This window comes from Siniperca chuatsi, linkage group LG15 (genome assembly GCF_020085105.1).
Source record: "Siniperca chuatsi isolate FFG_IHB_CAS linkage group LG15, ASM2008510v1, whole genome shotgun sequence".
Classification (NCBI taxonomy): Eukaryota; Metazoa; Chordata; class Actinopteri; order Centrarchiformes; family Sinipercidae; genus Siniperca; species Siniperca chuatsi.
In genome coordinates this window covers 10,630,961-10,644,555 of record NC_058056.1, presented here as the reverse complement: position 1 = coordinate 10,644,555, position 13,595 = coordinate 10,630,961, and the positions used below count along the sequence as shown (strand labels likewise).

Genomic DNA, 13,595 nt, shown 5'->3' with positions numbered 1-13,595 from the left:
ATAAACAGTACATGAGTTTTACCTTGTGAAATTACAACATCATCAGAAAGAAAGCAATGAAACGATGGCTCAGTGGGAACTATTCAAACAATGTTCAAAACACACAAGAACTTAATCCTAATGGTAATTCTGGGATGAAAAAAGTGGCTTCGCCAGCATATCGTCACGTTGCACCTAAGTATACACACTAAAAATTAAAGAAATATTATGTCTTTGTGCTCTGTATCAATAAGAAACAACCATCTAAAACCAGCCCACCTGCTGCCCTTCCAACACAGAGGGTCTGCAGAAGACGCAGTGGGGGGTATCATTTGCTGCCCTGATTGATGACCATAGGTCCCGCAGGAAGTAACCCCACCACCATGAAGGAGTGTTTTCTGAACCCCAAGTGGTATCCGGGAAAACAGAACGACTCCAGTCATGGAGCGCGTGTACTCATAGGCCATCTTAATGTTTGGATACACTGAGTCACTTGGGATTTTGCTACAAAAAGGGGAAAGGAATCAACGACTGCAAAATGGAGCTCAGAGGGCACCCAAATTCCAGGGTGTACCCTAAAACTTGCTATTAAAAGTGATCAGTATGACACCTCAGTGCTTTGTGTTTTGGACCTTGTTTGTAGGATTATAGCACCCTGTGAATAAATGACTTCCTCTTTTCTGGGATCCTTTTTCAGAACTCTCAAGAATTTTCCAATCAAAACTCAAAAGACACCGGTGACCTATAAGTGAGGTTAATTGTTGCTGGGCATAGAACATCATGCTTGCATGTATGTTTACATTTTAGGACTACAACATTAGGAAAATTTTTAAAGCCCAACAACATGTTCAAAGAGCATATTGTTATGGAAAATTAAGTTTGGAAATAACCAATATATTGAAATAATATGCCTTTTTTATGAATATTTCCTTGTTCTAGGGTGGTTCAGCTTGAGTTTCCAACTATCTTCCATAGCCAGAATCAAGAAAACGCAATCCAAATACATATCTGCAAATCCACAAAGTCAGTGAGTCCAATGATTTTCAGTGGGAGAAGTCTGAAACGTTGGTTTTCTGCTCAGGTTTCGTTTGGGTGAAGTGGGTGGGTTTGCAATTACCACAATCATCTTTATCTTTATGATAAGTGCAATTATAATTGCTCTCTACATTAATCCTCCCTCCAGTCTCAGAGCTACTATAACTGACTGTTATGTAGCTTCAGTTTTTCTAGGGAACACTATAACACATTATTTTAACATCATTCAGCACTGTTTGTCTTCAGAAACTGTTAAAAACCTTTAAACTGATTTGACTGATCAGGTTCATCAGTGTTAACAATAAACAGATACGATCAATAATCTCATTGAATGAGCCATGCCTCAGCTCAGTGGAAACCCAGTCAAACTATTCCAGTGTTTAAGATTACATGTTTAATTGATAAAGACCTACTGACACCAGAAAAGGAAGAAAACTAGACTGTATAACATCTCATTGTGTTTTTCAAAGCCATAAAAATACCATCATAAAATATTTTTTACTTCCTGATTGCATTCACGCTGGAGGCGTTCAAAAACCACGGAAATGCTCCATCTTATTCGACCACACTATACTAGGCCCTTCACCAAACCAATGGTGCTGTGTTGCACACATTCCCCCTGACCTCACCATCAAGTCACAATAGAGGAGATGCAGGCTGTTTGCTGGGTGTGGACCAGCACCTGAGAGTCCAGTTTCCTTACAAAAGTACATTTGCGTTGAAAGCTGTCTGGACAAAAACACAAACCACTGTAAAAATACAAAAATGTTAAAAAATAGCATCTATTTCTGTTACTAATTTTTTCTCCTGAAACATCTATTGCTTCATGGTAAATTTGGTTCCTAAATGAGGGTAGAAATAAAACATTAAAAATGAACTTTAAAGTTTCAATTTATTACAAACTAGACTTATGTAATTTTATATTCTGGGCTGCTGATTAATTAGAAGACAATCTGTAAACTTATTGATTTTAGCCAAGAGGTTGATTTGCTAATTTGTACAGAGCTTAGCCTATTGGACATAGTTCTGGACTAAAACATAAACGCATCATGCCATTCAAACTGAAGGCCACGTAACGCTGAAGACGCAGACAGTATATGAACCAGATATATGGACTACAGAGAGGACCCAATGATTTCAAAAATGACGAAAAAATACTGCAATAATAATGCTATAATACGTCATACAAAAACATCTTTGCATCGCATAAAACTATTAATTATGTGTAATATTTAAGGTAGTACTACTGTACAAAAACCATCGTAAAAGACAGGGTCAGTTGATCACCACAAAAAGCAATAACCTTATCATAGAAATTAGCCAAACAAAGAGGTGAGATCAGAAAACATGGTCGCATAAATAGTCACAGCTGAGTCTATGAAGGAAAGCTGTGAGAAGGCTTTTCGTTAGAGCAAACAGGCCACAGGAATAAACGGTTTAGAGAGCGTGAGCAGAGCCTATAGGCCTGTATGGGAAAATTCTCGTAATTTGTATATGGGGAAACATATCCCTGAGGCTGCATGTGGGTGGATTTGAACTGTCAGCTGCTCTCACCGTTCATTAACGCGCATGATCAGATCTCTGATTTCCATCATGGCAGGTTTCAGTTACAACTGAGATAGCATCAGCGGAGGCGCCCAGCCTGTGGAGAGCTCCGTGGAATTATAAGGAGGTAACGGTTAATCTACACTTGAGTAAAGAAATTACTTTTCCCAGTAGGTAGTGGTGTAATGACCCAATATATCTCAATTCCCTTGCCGACGTTAGGCTAAAATGTCATGTGAAAAACTTCGATTATTCACTTATGTGATTAATTTATGCCATTTAGCCTGAGAGAAAGCAAAATGTCACCGACCGACCTGCTACATCAAACTTCCATTCAGATAAAGTCATCTTTCTGTCATCTCCAGGTGGAAGACGGACAACTGCCACGCAATAAATAGGTGGTAGAAAGCTTTAAACACATTATCAAAAGTCACTTTTTGGAGTTACAGAAACGGTAGGCTACATTCCAGATTATCAGCAATAGCAAATAGCAAATAGCAAAGACACGAGACTGGGTGATTTTGGGATGAGGTGAATTAGGCCTTAACCATCGAGATGAACCAAACAATACACTTGCCCCGTCATGGATCTGTGCTGAAATAATATAAGCTGCGACAACACATGGCATTTAAGAAAGCCTTTATTTTTTTTTTAATATTTACAATGAAATTATAAAAATATATAATTAAAGCTTTGGCAAATATTTTACATTTAGACAATTTATCTCTTGTTTCACATCGTTGAGTCACTGTAGAATCGAGATCATGGCCACAAATTAAGATCATATAATATATGGCGGATTACAGAATAACCCTTTGTTTTATAATAAAATATCAATGACAGACTGGACTGACAAAAATTATTATTATTTTTTAAATCCTGCAGTCTCCATTAGACAATACACAGTTTAGCAACATGAAGTATTTTCAATGGAGAGGGGAAAAAAACTATCAACCAATGAGGGGAAACACCAATACATCCATGCAAGCTTACATTCATGTGGCCATGAAGGCCGATAAAGCTATACTGTATTCATAATGCATGTGAATAGGCCTGTGTTTGACTGTAAGCTACAAACACTCGGGGAAGCAAGTCGTTAGTGTTCAGACTTACTGTTGGAGTTGTTGAAATGAGTTCAGTTAAATGGGTCTGGTAATTAAGGTGGTATAAGTCCCGGTTATGATGAGGAGGTGAGACTGAGTCCATGCACACTGTTCAAGTCTTCATGTTGCTGCTGCTGCTTGCTCAGGGGACTGGGCGGTTTTCTATCTCCTGCACCAACACAAAGAAGAAATACAGTTGGCCTGTGCATGCAACTTCACGTCAAATTATTATTAACTCCCCGAGATAAATGCATCTAACGTGAGTTATTCCACCTACAAGTTAGAGCAGATCTGACCTACTTAGAAACTGAATAGAATATTAAAAAATAGACAATCGTTATAAAGCAGTCTCTCTTTAAAAATGAAGCTTTTCTTCCGTTTTATATGTGTAAAAATGTCCTCGGACCACATGGCAGGCCTGACGCTGGCCAAGTCTGGAAAGTCAATATTTAATAATTGACATATAATTAGGCTTCATTTGGGATTTGGTAAATGTTTACACTCGTTGCGGTCATTGCTTATTGCGAAAGTGTGCGTGCGTGAGAAAGGGCCCGGGGAGGGAAAGAGACTGTACTGTCCTATGCGGATATAAGTTAATATGATAAAGAGACTCAATAAAAAAAAGATAAATAAAAAAATAATAATAGTAGTAATATTGCTGATGTAAAACATCCATTCTAATATAAAGCAACTGCATCCCAGAGATCCTTTTTTATTCTTTTATTTTTTTTCAGGATTCAACACATCTGTCACCAGTTTCCACAGTAAACTGTGATACCGGTTCCTCTCTGTCTCCATGCTCTGTACCTTCTCGGGCCTGATGCTTGAAGGTCATCGACGGGTGGATCTCCCCTGCATGCATGCTCATCCCGCTGCCAGGGTGGGACAGGGCCGGGCTCTGCGGCTGCCAGTGGTGGTGGCCCGAGGCCACGTAGCCGCCTGCTGGCCCGCTGTACACCCCGTACTGGTTGGTGGGAGAGTAAGCGCACGCCGAGACATAACTGGACAGTGTCGAGGAGGGCTGCAGGCAAACAGATAAGACATGGACTACATAAGCACAAAACCCCCAAACGCACAGCACTTATAATTGTACGTGACAGTGTCATGTGGCCCAGAGCAGTGGATCTCAAAGACGGTGTCTGGGGGGTTTAGAAGAAGAGGGAAGCAAATTGAGGAATAGCTAAATGAGATCCACTGTAATTTAATTTACCCTAAACAAGGCTAATTAGAGTATGTATACACAGCTAGGTTTCCTCTGCCTGTCATCTAATCTTAAAAGAAGAAAGAAGTTAACATTTAAGGGGTAAAATCTTCAATCAAGCAGAGGTCTGTGGCCTTATGTGACTCGGTTTGAGGGTCCCTGATTTTCACAGCTCTGCCACAGGCCGTTGTAGCGAGAGCAATAATTTACTAAAGGCCTCTGCCCATTTTGGCACTAAACATTTGGACTGTTTCCTATAAAGAAAAGAAAACACAGAGTGTACACACTTGTTCAGACTTGGTGTAGAAACGTTACAGGCTGTACAGATGTTCACATTTAATTATTTTTTTTTTTACCTGAGCGTATTTTATGTCGGCGTCAATGGCTGATTTGTCGATCCCGTTGACTGCGTGAGCCGCGGGGAAAGCTGCTCTGTTGACGCTACTCCACTCCTCCATTTTTGGTGGATATCCCTCCGCCCCAGCAATGGCTGATTTAGAAACAGTAACTTGATGTCAAAGATGTATAAAAAGTAAAATTGCTAAAAAAAAAACAATGCAGTCCAATTTAGCTTTATAATTAATGATGTAAATTATAGACACATTTAAAATGCTTTGCATAAGGCTGTCTGGGCTATAAAACATATTTCATTTTCAAAACAGTAAGCGTATCTAAAATAGTTTTGAAGTTAGGGTTAATCAAACAAATATATAATTTAATATCAAAACTATTCTAATTATTAATAGAGTGCGTAATTGTTTGTAATAAGCGTGTATTATAAAATTAGGCCTGGGGTTTAATTTATTCTTAAAAAAAAAGAAAAATACGATAAAGTTGAAATTAAACAACAACAGCTTATTATAAATATTCTTCTCTTATTTAGTAAATTATATTAAAATTTGTTTAGGCTTATTATACCAATTAAAGCCCTGCATTTATCATATTTTATGTTTACGCATATGTGTGCGTCAAATAGCAACATTATCGTATAAACAGGCTTACAGTGTCGAGCTATTTCAATCAGAATAAAATATTAAAAATATATAATTCTATACAATTTTACACACATGTTTAAATTATGTTGGACCTTATGGCACAAAAAATAGACTTTGCCAGGCGACTTAACATTGGATGAAAACACTGACTAAAGGACCAGAAAGGCAAAGAAAAATGCTTGTAAAGACTACTCGAAGGATTAGGGGGGATATAGCAGGTGAGCACAGTGTTTGCAAATGCATCATCCAATGAAAAGGCCCATTGAGAGTGGACTTACTGCTTTCTGGCTGAATGATGAAATGGAGGCCTGTACAACTTCTAATGGACACATTGTCCTGCCTGTTGCCTGAACAGGTTGTACGGAGTGATATGGCAATTCATCATGCAGCACAACATAATAGTAACTAGCTGCACTGGTTTATTAGGCTCTTATTTGAGAACAGTGAGAGCTACAGGTTTCCATGTTTTGGCACAGAGACGCAGAGGCCTAAGAATTCTCACAGAGCAGAAAGTGGTTGTGTTTTCCTCACCTGCAGGGTCCATGAAGGCTCGTATACCGAGGATGTTGCTGACGGTGTGTGCAGAAGGCCAGGCCCTGGATATGCTCATATGTCCAGCCGTCACCGGTACTCCAGGGGGGCTGCCCATTTTAGTGCCAGTGGGCGACATGGTGTTGGGGTAGGAATAAGGGTATATGTGGTTGTAGGAGAGCCCAGCCTGCGCGGAGGCTTGCTTGCTGCTCTCATACTGGTTGGGCTGGGAGAGATTTCCAATCTTGTTGCGTAAAATCCTGCTGATCGAGCTAACCGACGGGACATTGTACTTGTCGCAAACTCCATCTGCCAAAAGCCTGTCCCGGATCTCCCAGGCAAAGATCCCGGGGTCGCCTTGTTTGTAGTCCCTGATATTTTTCACCACGTTAGGCGTCGTGACCCGTGGTTTGCTTCCACCGATGGCACCGGGTAAAATGGAGCCCGTTTCGTTGTACCTCGCCAAAATCTTGCTCACGCAGCCGTGGGAGACTCGGAGTTGCCGGCTTATATCGCACGGTCTGATCCCGAGCTGAGCCAGCTCCACTATTCTTAACCGTATGGCATTGGGCAGGGGTCGCCCATTGACGAACACGCCGCCTAACTGGTTCACCTCTCCATAGGTTTGCTCTGCAGGGGGATGGAGATACATAAATCACATATTTACACTGCATGAGATGGCTACATTTCTGACATATATATTAAATAAAATATAATCTCCTCTTATTGTCATTGTAATGCATTTATTCTGCCATAACATCTAATTTAATAAAACAAGTATAGCCTATGTATTTATAATTAAGAGACAACTTCAATATGTTCGGCCTGCATCGGTTTGACGCAGGACAGCTCCTGTAATTTACACCATAAGTTGAGGTTCCAAAGTTGTTTAACATGTGTCAGCCTACACACTGGTAACCGCTACTTTGCAACTTTACAAAAGTGTGTAAACTGTTTGGCTGGGTTTACCCACCACCATCTCTGCATAAACAACAAAAAACAGCATTAAAAATGGCGAGCTTAAGGAATTGACACTCGAGAGCTCTTCAAAGACACACTTTTCATAGGATAATTTGTGGTGTGGTTCCATTTAAGATGTAAAGCTTTAAACAGACAACAATGCCTGCTGAATAGAGTTGGAAAAATCCACCATGAAATAAACTTGACAAGCTGTCGCCAAAATGCACAAGACACTCTTCATTTGCACATTATCTGAACTTGGAGGGAAAAAACAAATGCTCATTTCTGTCTTTACGCAGGCGTGGTGAGTCTGGATACGCTTCCATAAGCTCCCCGCCAGTGAAGCATGCAGATGGTAACGCAGGCTTACCCATTTGCCTATATGTTTCGAGATGCTGGTGAAGTGTAGGTGCCCCTTCAAATGGCTGAATGCGTCCGAGCGAAGGCAGAGAAGGAAGGGGAGCGGGGAGGAATGAGCCCCAGAAAAGGAAAAAGAGACCTCTTAAAATCTCGTCCGAGTGCAGCGCGCCCCCTTCTTTTTTGGAAGCGAGTGACTGCAAGGTACAATGGCACCAAAGTGATCTTCATCCGATAAAAGCGAATTGGAGTTATCCCGGGGAGTCCGGAGTTTGCTGGAATTAATTTGACGCGTCCTCCACGTCAATCTTCGCTGTTATACGCCGAGCCTCTGCTTTGATTTCATTGGTCGTCCTGCGCTGGAAACGCTGTCAGCCAATGCAAACCCCATCCGGTTGGAGCCGTGCAGCCTCCTTGGATATTTTGCATAGGGGAAGTGGCAGAAAGGGAAACGTTTCATCCAACATGCAGCCTTCTGGTAAGGACCTATAGGCTACATCGTAGCATACTGGGATGACAGTGGAGGACTGGACTCCAAAATAAAGTTCAACCACTTTTTACAGCTGACAGAAATATTGGTAACATACTTTTTTAGTGTGCATCACAGGGAGTAGTATCAATTTGATATTGAATCATAAAACGAGAGGGTGTAAGGGTGTAAGATTAAATTGCTCCAGTCATTTTAAGAAAGACATTTAACAGATTTTCATGCTGTGATGCTTGCAAATGATGTTTTAATTACTTCACTGGATTCGCATGAAATATGGGTACGCTTGTGGTCTGTGTTGTTTTGGTAATCCACCTAAATGGTTATGATCAGTTTAGAAAATTGCACGATAAAAGGATCATTTCTTCCTGTGAAATAGCATCAATACACCTGAAATGATCCACATGTAGATGTGACTGGCAAGTTGGCTGGCTGGTTTACATGCAAATCCTATAATTTCAATATTATATTCAATTTGTGGCTATTTGAATAAAAGAATATGCCATATTTTAACTACAAAAATATGTTTTGTGTTGCATATTGGTTCATAAATTGACCATATATCCGAGCAGTGTTGGAAAAACTGAAGGTATGATCCATCAGAGCATGAGGAGACTTTCACACTAGCGGCGCAAGTCGTTTTATGAGCCAGTGTTAGAGCATCAAACATGGGAAGGGGTTCATGTAATCGATACCTCTGTAGATCGCAGCGCTCCCAGACTATGGGATCTCGACTGGATGCCAGAGACATACATTATCACAGCATGTTTTCGGAGTTTCCTGTGCAAGTTTAGAAGGTATCGTTTATAAGCTCGCAAAACGTTACTTGTAAATTTTAACTGTCGACCCAATGGTAACAAGGTGCAGTGTCCTTATCCCCTCACCCCCACCACCCCCACCCCACCCCTCTCCTCTCTGTCTCCTGGCCACTTCACCATCCAGATCTGGGAGCAGGACACATGGAAAGCATCAGGTTGGGTCAGAGGAGCAGAGTATGGGTGCTGGAGAAGATCGCCTTGACGTTAGATACCAGTGATGGACACTTTTTTAACCGTGGACCTTCAGTTTGACTGGATATCAAGTGAAATAATATTTCATATTTGCAGTATGTCCATGCATGTTGCAGGGTGGTGATATACGGGGCACGCTGGAGGAAACTTCATCTGTTGCTGCTGAGCATAAATTTATAACTGGTATTTTAAATCCTCCTCAGTCTCATTCTGTCTGTGTCACTGTCTCTTACTCACTCCCTGTCTTTCTGTCTCTCTCTGTCTTCTCTCCATTGCTTGGCTGGCAGGACTCCCCTCATCTGGACAACGTAGGAATTGCATGGTTTTAACTGCACACCGTCTTACATCAGTGACTCGTGCACTATTTTCGGGGTAGGTAAACCCTTTTCGGAATGTTTCAATGTAAATGACAGCAATTGTTTTTCTTTGTATTTAATATGGATATCAACATGAGAAGGTGCGTTGATTTACGCGTTATATGTAGGCCTATATTTTGTGTACCGTTTTCCTTTACGAGTCCGCTTTATTAACTCACAAATTATTTGTGCATTTTTCCTATATTACACCTCTACACCTTTTAAATACGAATGTTTTCTGTAACATTATTTTTGCCTTGTTATTGTATGCATTGTATCACGAGGCTATACTCGTTTTCTGATATAATGTAATTGCATTTAGCGAATGATAAGTATGTTTTTCGACCTAAAATATTCTTTGGAATACTGGAATATGAAAATACATTACATGCAAAGGTGAATGCATTACTTTGCATTACTTCGTTGTAGTTGTTTTTTTTTCTTCATTTCGGCCATTTACCTTTACACGGTTGTCATATTAAAAATGAGCACAGTCTCAGATAAGTCATTGGCTTGTGGCCGAGAAATTCTATAGGTTTTAATTGCTGAAATTCAGGTGGTTTCAAATATATCAAAGGCAAAAATGTGCGCGGCAGCAGATTTGATTTTCTTCACTGTAAATTCAGCCTATGTAGGTTAGATAAACAGTAGAGCTCCATACAAAATCTATTCACCGCGAGGTCGGTGGTCTGGTTTTATTATTGGAATCTTGCGGTGTTTTGCTAAAAGCTTTGCTCTAAAACGTGTTTTAATTCATCTATATGAACGCCGAAAGGTAAACACGTGTAGGGATTAAAGAATGAAAGAAATATAAAATAAATGTTAAGAAATAATTCACGCGTTTGGAAAACACCTCACCCGTGAGAGCAGTTATAGATGTTTGCGCGTCTATCAGGTGTGCGGCTTTGCAACCCTCTGTTTGGGTTTCTCATGTGTGACACAACAAAAACAGTCTTGAACGGCTCCCCTCATTTTCCAAGGTTCAAAGTGTATTCATACAATATATGTCCACATAAATACTGCATCATAAACACAAGCACCAAAGGTACAGTCCTTAATATTTCATTTGAACGTTAATGCTGGATGACGCATACTGTATATCTACACCACTGACTGACGTTGACGCAGACATTTCACAGTAGCCTCTGGTAGAATAATGTTTATAATGGTGGCTGTTTTGGCTGATGATGATCACAGACTAAAGCTCATATTTACACACATTACTGTTGCTGGTTGAATAGCCTATTACTGCTGAGAGATTGAAGCGGTTCATGTAGCATTCCTACTTAAAAAAAAAGAGCAGACTATTATTTACTATCGATTGCTTTTGTTTTATTTCAATAATATTAATGAGACTCTGTTCCCAAAAAGATGAGGATTCATTCATTTTCAGGGACTATATGAAATTTCCACTGGCCAGTCTTAATGTCTGGGGCGTAATTCAGCCACAGTGCGCTTTTATGTGTAGGCCTACTTAAAAATCTTAAATGTATATACTTTTTACTGGCGTCCAGAAAATATACTTAATCTCGTTTAGGCATGTGTTTGGTTCCAATAGGCCAGACTGTATCATCATGTATGTACTGAAATGTAGCTATAGATTGTTTTTCTTTCAGTGATTTAATGCCATTTTTATTGTTTGTTCAGTCGCGAGCGTAAGATAATGAATAGCCCACAATTTGACTGCGGTCTTCAAAGTGTGCAATTTCCTCCGAAATCGCTTTTAGATCAGACACAAGTTAACTCATCCGAACGACACCTGATACCCGCAAGGTGCAACGACCCCCGTCGGTAAATATTGATGTTGGTTTTAAGTGTCATCAAAGGATTCACTTCCTCAAGTGTGCTTTGTCTTTAAAGTCTTAAGGCGAATTTAAATTTCTATTTTTCATTGTCTCAAATGGGCCGATAGTGTGAGTGTGTGCGGATGGATCTGGAGGTGCAGAGGTGCTGGAGCTGATTATTTTAGTCATCTTTCAGGCGCAATCACTCTGATGTTACTATATAAGCTGCTTTGGAAATGTTAAAAGAGCTGAAATCAATAAAGAGTACCTGCGTGCATGCAAGTGTGTGTGTGTGCAGACCTAATGCAACCAAGGCCTACCACTGGCTTCATGGCATGAGAAAAATTAGCAAAATAACTAGTAACTGTGATGCATCAAGATTCAATTAGTACTAATAGTGTGCAGCATTTCGGACACCAGCTTCTCATCTCACATCAGGTAAACACCATAACCATGTGTGGCTTTCCCATTTCAACACAAGAAGAATCTGTATATATTTTCTGACATGGTTTCAATTTACTTTCCACAACTGAATGAACCATAGTGTTTTATTGAAGAGCCTTTTTTTTTTGATGTTGTGTTTGTGAGTTTAGTGATCTCAGTGCTTAGTATGGAAATTATTAGAGTGGCTCCAGATTGTGTGCATTTAGCACACCAGGACCAACACAAGGCTATACGTTTAAAACAAAGTGTGTCAGAGAAAACGTCCTGCTCCTTGTATTTCCATAACTACCCAAACAGAGCAGGCAAAAACAAACTATAGGATTTTGCTACGGAGGCTGCTCATGTCTATCTGTTCCTGGTGTTTGTTCTAGTGCAAACAAATGTAACAACTGTGCCTTTGCACCAGCTATTCTAGCCCTTGCCTATTTGAAAATATAATTTTTGTGATGTTAAAACCAATACATTAAGTTTCACATTTAGTCTAAAAGTCTAATAAGCCCTTACTGCTCATTATTAGGAAGGAGGGGGGATCAATGTTTATCCTGTTGAAAGCCAACCAAGCCCAACCTGTAAAGAAACACACCGATTCCTTGGTCAAGTAGCCCCCCTCCTCAACAAAAAAAGGTTTGTCCACTCCTATCTGATCCAGAGGTGGTGATGTGTAGTTTCTTTGTGCTCCTGCTGGTGAGGTTCTGCTAAAAGGAGACTTGGAAGGCAGCAAGCTCAGTTCTTTTATAGCCACAAGACCCACTCTGAGCTGCAGAACACGCCTAATGAGGGCGTGCAGCGGTGCCATGTGAGACATGCCAGCTTTTACCAGGCTGGGTAATTGCTTGTGACCTTCACTAAACACGTCTCATGTGTCTTCATGTTCTGAGCGTACTTCTAATTGTTACATTAAGGCACATGCCTGAGGATTATGCATTTACTTTGACTGTTTTTGGAGAGAAGCAGACAAATATCTCCTGCTAAATCTGTGGGGAGGTGTGGGGTATTTGTTAGTGTGTTTGTTTGTTTTTGTATGTGAAGAAAATTAGTTGTGGACCTCTTCTTTACCTTAACCTCCACTTGCAGTTATCACATTTCAAAGATAATATAATTTGAAGGCTTCAATTAGTACTACTTAACCAGCCATTTTTTCTGTTATTTACTGTACCCATTACATAAGTATGTACCATCGAACAAAAACTGCTCCATCAGAAAAATATGTGGTTTCAGTTTGTTTTAATTTCATACCACTGGCTATCCTTGGGAATCCTTTGTTGTGTGTTTGGGACAAATCTGGTTTTCATTTAAAGTGGAAACATATTAGGAAAATACAAAGGACCTATTTTCTGTCTGTTGCTGTGCTTGAAAAAACTGTCATCACAAAATGTCAACAGACTTGAGTGTTAGCATTCACAGACTGACCTCTGATCTAGAATTATGAATTCTGGTAGCATTCACACATACATTGTGTTTGTTAACCTTTTCTTGGAAAACACTTGCATCAACATTGGATGACCATTTTCTGTTTTTGATTTAAACTTTAGACCACAGAGGATCAGGAGCAGTCAAGCACCAGTCAGCACTGACATTCAGGCTTCCACCTCTTTATCAATTATTACAAACAACAACAAAAAGAAACTGGCAAAAATTCCAGTGGCAAAAACAAATACTCCTGCTTATCATACATTGTGACTTCTATGGTGCATCATGTAAGCTTCATGTCTCCTGCACCTCTTCTTTGGCTGCTGTACCAAGTGACTAAACTGGAATTTATAAAAATATTATTTTATTATTTGTGCCAGGTTAAATTTTAGCATTCA

The 13,595-nt window shown here is 40.0% G+C and overlaps 1 protein-coding gene across 1 annotated transcript; it reads right to left on the bottom strand.

Moving 5' to 3' along the window:
* Positions 1–3,185: 3,185 nt before the first annotated feature.
* pax1a (paired box 1a) lies at positions 3,186–8,031 on the bottom strand. The gene is made up of 5 exons (XM_044167990.1): positions 7,720–8,031; positions 6,390–7,019; positions 5,220–5,353; positions 4,470–4,683; positions 3,186–3,831 (listed from the first exon to the last, which is right to left on the bottom strand). The coding sequence occupies exons 1-5, from the start codon at positions 7,721–7,723 to the stop codon at positions 3,737–3,739; spliced, it is 1,077 nt and encodes a 358-aa protein (XP_044023925.1). The 5' UTR covers positions 7,724–8,031; the 3' UTR covers positions 3,186–3,736.
* Positions 8,032–13,595: the final 5,564 nt, after the last annotated feature.

Excerpts from the sequence above, each read along its gene's own strand:
- pax1a (XM_044167990.1), bottom strand. Across the intron at positions 4,684-5,219 it reads CCGACATAAAATACGCTCAG|CCCTCCTCGACACTGTCCAG; the intron begins GTAAAAAAAAAA and ends GTTTGCCTGCAG. Across the intron at positions 3,832-4,469 it reads CAAGCATCAGGCCCGAGAAG|GAGATAGAAAACCGCCCAGT; the intron begins GTACAGAGCATG and ends GTGTTGGTGCAG.